Source organism: Helianthus annuus, chromosome 2 (genome assembly GCF_002127325.2).
Source record: "Helianthus annuus cultivar XRQ/B chromosome 2, HanXRQr2.0-SUNRISE, whole genome shotgun sequence".
Lineage (NCBI taxonomy): Eukaryota > Viridiplantae > Streptophyta > Magnoliopsida > Asterales > Asteraceae > Helianthus > Helianthus annuus.
Window position 1 is genome coordinate 158,920,872 of NC_035434.2, and position 2,923 is coordinate 158,923,794.

At 35.3% G+C, this 2,923-nt stretch overlaps 1 protein-coding gene across 1 annotated transcript; it reads right to left on the reverse strand.

The window, feature by feature from the left end:
- Positions 1-454: 454 nt before the first annotated feature.
- Positions 455-1,669, reverse strand: LOC110925956 (secoisolariciresinol dehydrogenase). The gene is made up of 2 exons (XM_022169746.2): positions 1,588-1,669; positions 455-1,441 (listed from the first exon to the last, which is right to left on the reverse strand). The coding sequence occupies exons 1-2, from the start codon at positions 1,608-1,610 to the stop codon at positions 622-624; spliced, it is 843 nt and encodes a 280-aa protein (XP_022025438.1). The 5' UTR covers positions 1,611-1,669; the 3' UTR covers positions 455-621.
- Positions 1,670-2,923: the final 1,254 nt, after the last annotated feature.

A 2,923-nucleotide genomic window follows, 5' to 3' on the forward strand; every position in this document is an offset into this window, starting at 1 on the left:
CCAAGCCTTTTGTGTGTATTTATATACAAATGCACTAAAAATGATTTTTATCAATAGAATTGTGCAAAAAACATCAACTAAAATCTATTAATTATGCACGCAGTGATACAAATGATTCATATGATCATAACTCTTCAATTCTTCATTAAAATAAAAGACATCTACATCAAGATCATTTGATTACTAATATACTTTTATCTTAAGAAAAACCTCTACATGATTATTGTAAAATACAAATCAATCCATTATATAGAATTAAAATTACAAGTTCGGTTTTGTTTCAGTTATATTAGTTAACCAAAGCTTCATGACAGTAGCATAACTGATACGTTAAACAAAGATTCAAAACCACAACCATCACCATCAGTTATATCAATTACCGGTTACTGTTAGTATCAGTTCAGTTTTATCGATTATCGATAATGGTAGTTATAGTGCTATTTTTAAAAAGACCTTTTATAGCGGACACTTGTAAATAACTCATATAAATATCACACACACTTTTACACATAAATACTCTTTAACAAATACACTTTTACACATAAATACTCTTAACAAATACACATCATAAATATCGAATTAAAACCCATGGATAATGAAACTCTTCACGTGATCATAAATTCATAACTTTTTAGCTAGGGTTTCAAACGTTTGTTTAATAACCCTAGAATAACTCTGATTGGTTGTACTATACCCCCCATCCACCACCAAATTTACTCCGGTCACATACCTCGCCCCATCACCACCCAAAAACACCGCCGCCTCCGCCACATCCTCAGCCGCCGGCACCACCCCTTTCAACACCGTCGAAGCACACACAATATCATCCACCTCCGCCTTCCCCAACCCCATCGCATTCGTCACCAACGGTGTCGAAACCGATCCCGGTGAAATACAATTAACCCTAATCCCATATTGCCCTAATTCAACACACAAGTTCTTCATCAACCCCACCACCGCGTGTTTCGACATCGTATACGAGTGTGGTGACTCACCGGAAACAACTGATGCCACACTTGATGTGAATAATATCACTCCTTGTCTCGCCGGAATCATAACCCTAGCAGCATGTTTAGCTCCTAAAAATGATCCAAACACGTTGACGTCGAACACGCGCTTGAAATTGTCGTTATCGGAGTCGAGGATGGTGAAATCTAGGTTCCCTGGGATGCCCGCGTTGTTGAACATGATGTCGAGTTTTCCAAAGGTGGAAACGGCGGTGTCCACGGCGTTTTTGACGTCGGAATCTTGGGTCACGTCGCAATGGACGTATATAACGTCGTCGTTGAATGTTGTCGCTAACTCGTTGCATAGAGATTGTCCTAGGTCGTCCTGGACGTCCGCGATCAAGACTTTTGCGCCGTGTTTGGCGAAGAGTCTTACCGTGCTTTCGCCAAATCCGCTTGCACCTCCGGTGACTATGGCGACTTTGCCTTCTAACCTGTAAATTGATGAGAAAAAAAAACGTAAACTTGTTACTAGAAAAGTGGGAAATTAAAAGGAAAATACGTCGAAAAATCCTTTGTATTTCTGACAAATTCGAAAACAACCTATTTTTCTGTAGTGTAATAGTATGGTGTAAGTTACCTTTTGGGAATAAAATCATTCATCGTGCATTTGTGGGTTATGAATGAATGGAAGGATGTAATATATAGGGCTAGAAAAGTTAATGTTTATTTCAATTTTTTAATATAATAGAAAAAATACTTATTTTTATTTTCTTTAGTTCTAAGGTAAAGAAAATTAAGTATGTATAAATATACACTCAGATGCAAAATGCATGATTACATATAGCTCTATAACCATGAAAGAACAGTAGAATATAATGTATAATCTTATAAAAGTTAAAATTATTAAGATTTTTATTTTTGATGAATATTATAAACCAAAAGAAAATGTACGAATACCATATACGATATACCATATAACATAATAAAGCAGAATGGTTAACTGAACTAGTATGTTTAATTTAAATAAAATTTATAATTTAATTGTTTTATTGTTAATTTATAATTTAACAACAAAAAAAAAGTTGTGAGTGATGGAATTCCAACACAAGTGATGACAATTTCCACTAAAATCCATCACTAGTGAAATAGCGGAATTTGATTGGAAATTGTGAGTGAGTGAGTGAGTGATGAGTCATTTTCATTTTTCTGAAGAGGAAAATAAGTATTATTAAACTCAAAAATCTGTCATCAGATTTTGATGGCATAGTCTTCTAATAACTCTAATTTAATTGTTCACTTTACTCTCTATTTAAGAAGGCATTTGGTCACGATCGTGTCATATGTTTAATGCAACTGCTATCAAGTTTCCTTATCATTGTGGGATCACTTCTTAAACAATTTTTTTACCATCAATTTTTACTCCTAAATACCACATAATCAACCTCTCTACTTGCAGGGATTTGAACCCACCTACGCCACATTTGTGGGGACGATTACTAACGCAACTATACCAAGAGGCCGGCCATGGTTCCAACTTCCAACGTATATGATTCTCGGATTGTTGACATCAGAAATTCTACTTTATATTTTGGCAATCTTTTATCTTTGTGTTTTGAATACTTCTTTTATTTTCGTAGTAAGAAAGATATCAATCTAGTGTCCCATTTCTCTTAAAGGTGAAAAGGTTTTATGCAACTGTTCAAGCTTGTAAGAATGGGTAGATTATTTACTGTTTGGGTGCTGTGGGAGAGACCCACCTTCATAATAGGGAATGAGTAAACGATGGACCTACCTCAAGATCTACATTATTGCTTGGCCCTTCACCTAAAGATCCTCTTTATTGCTTGGCCCCTCTTGGGGGTTCAACATATTATTAGGTTCTAACAAAATCAATCAAACACGGATTCGGTTTTGTTCGTGTCCTTTCGCTTCATTTTAACCGAACAACTGAACAAACACCAACATTAAAATGA

Coding starts and splice junctions, on each gene's coding strand:
- LOC110925956 (XM_022169746.2), bottom strand. CDS start 1,610: ATGAATGATTTTATTCCCAAAAG. Junction 1,442..1,587: donor AATGATTTTATTCCCAAAAG/GTAACTTACACC, acceptor ATCAATTTACAG/GTTAGAAGGCAAAGTCGCCA.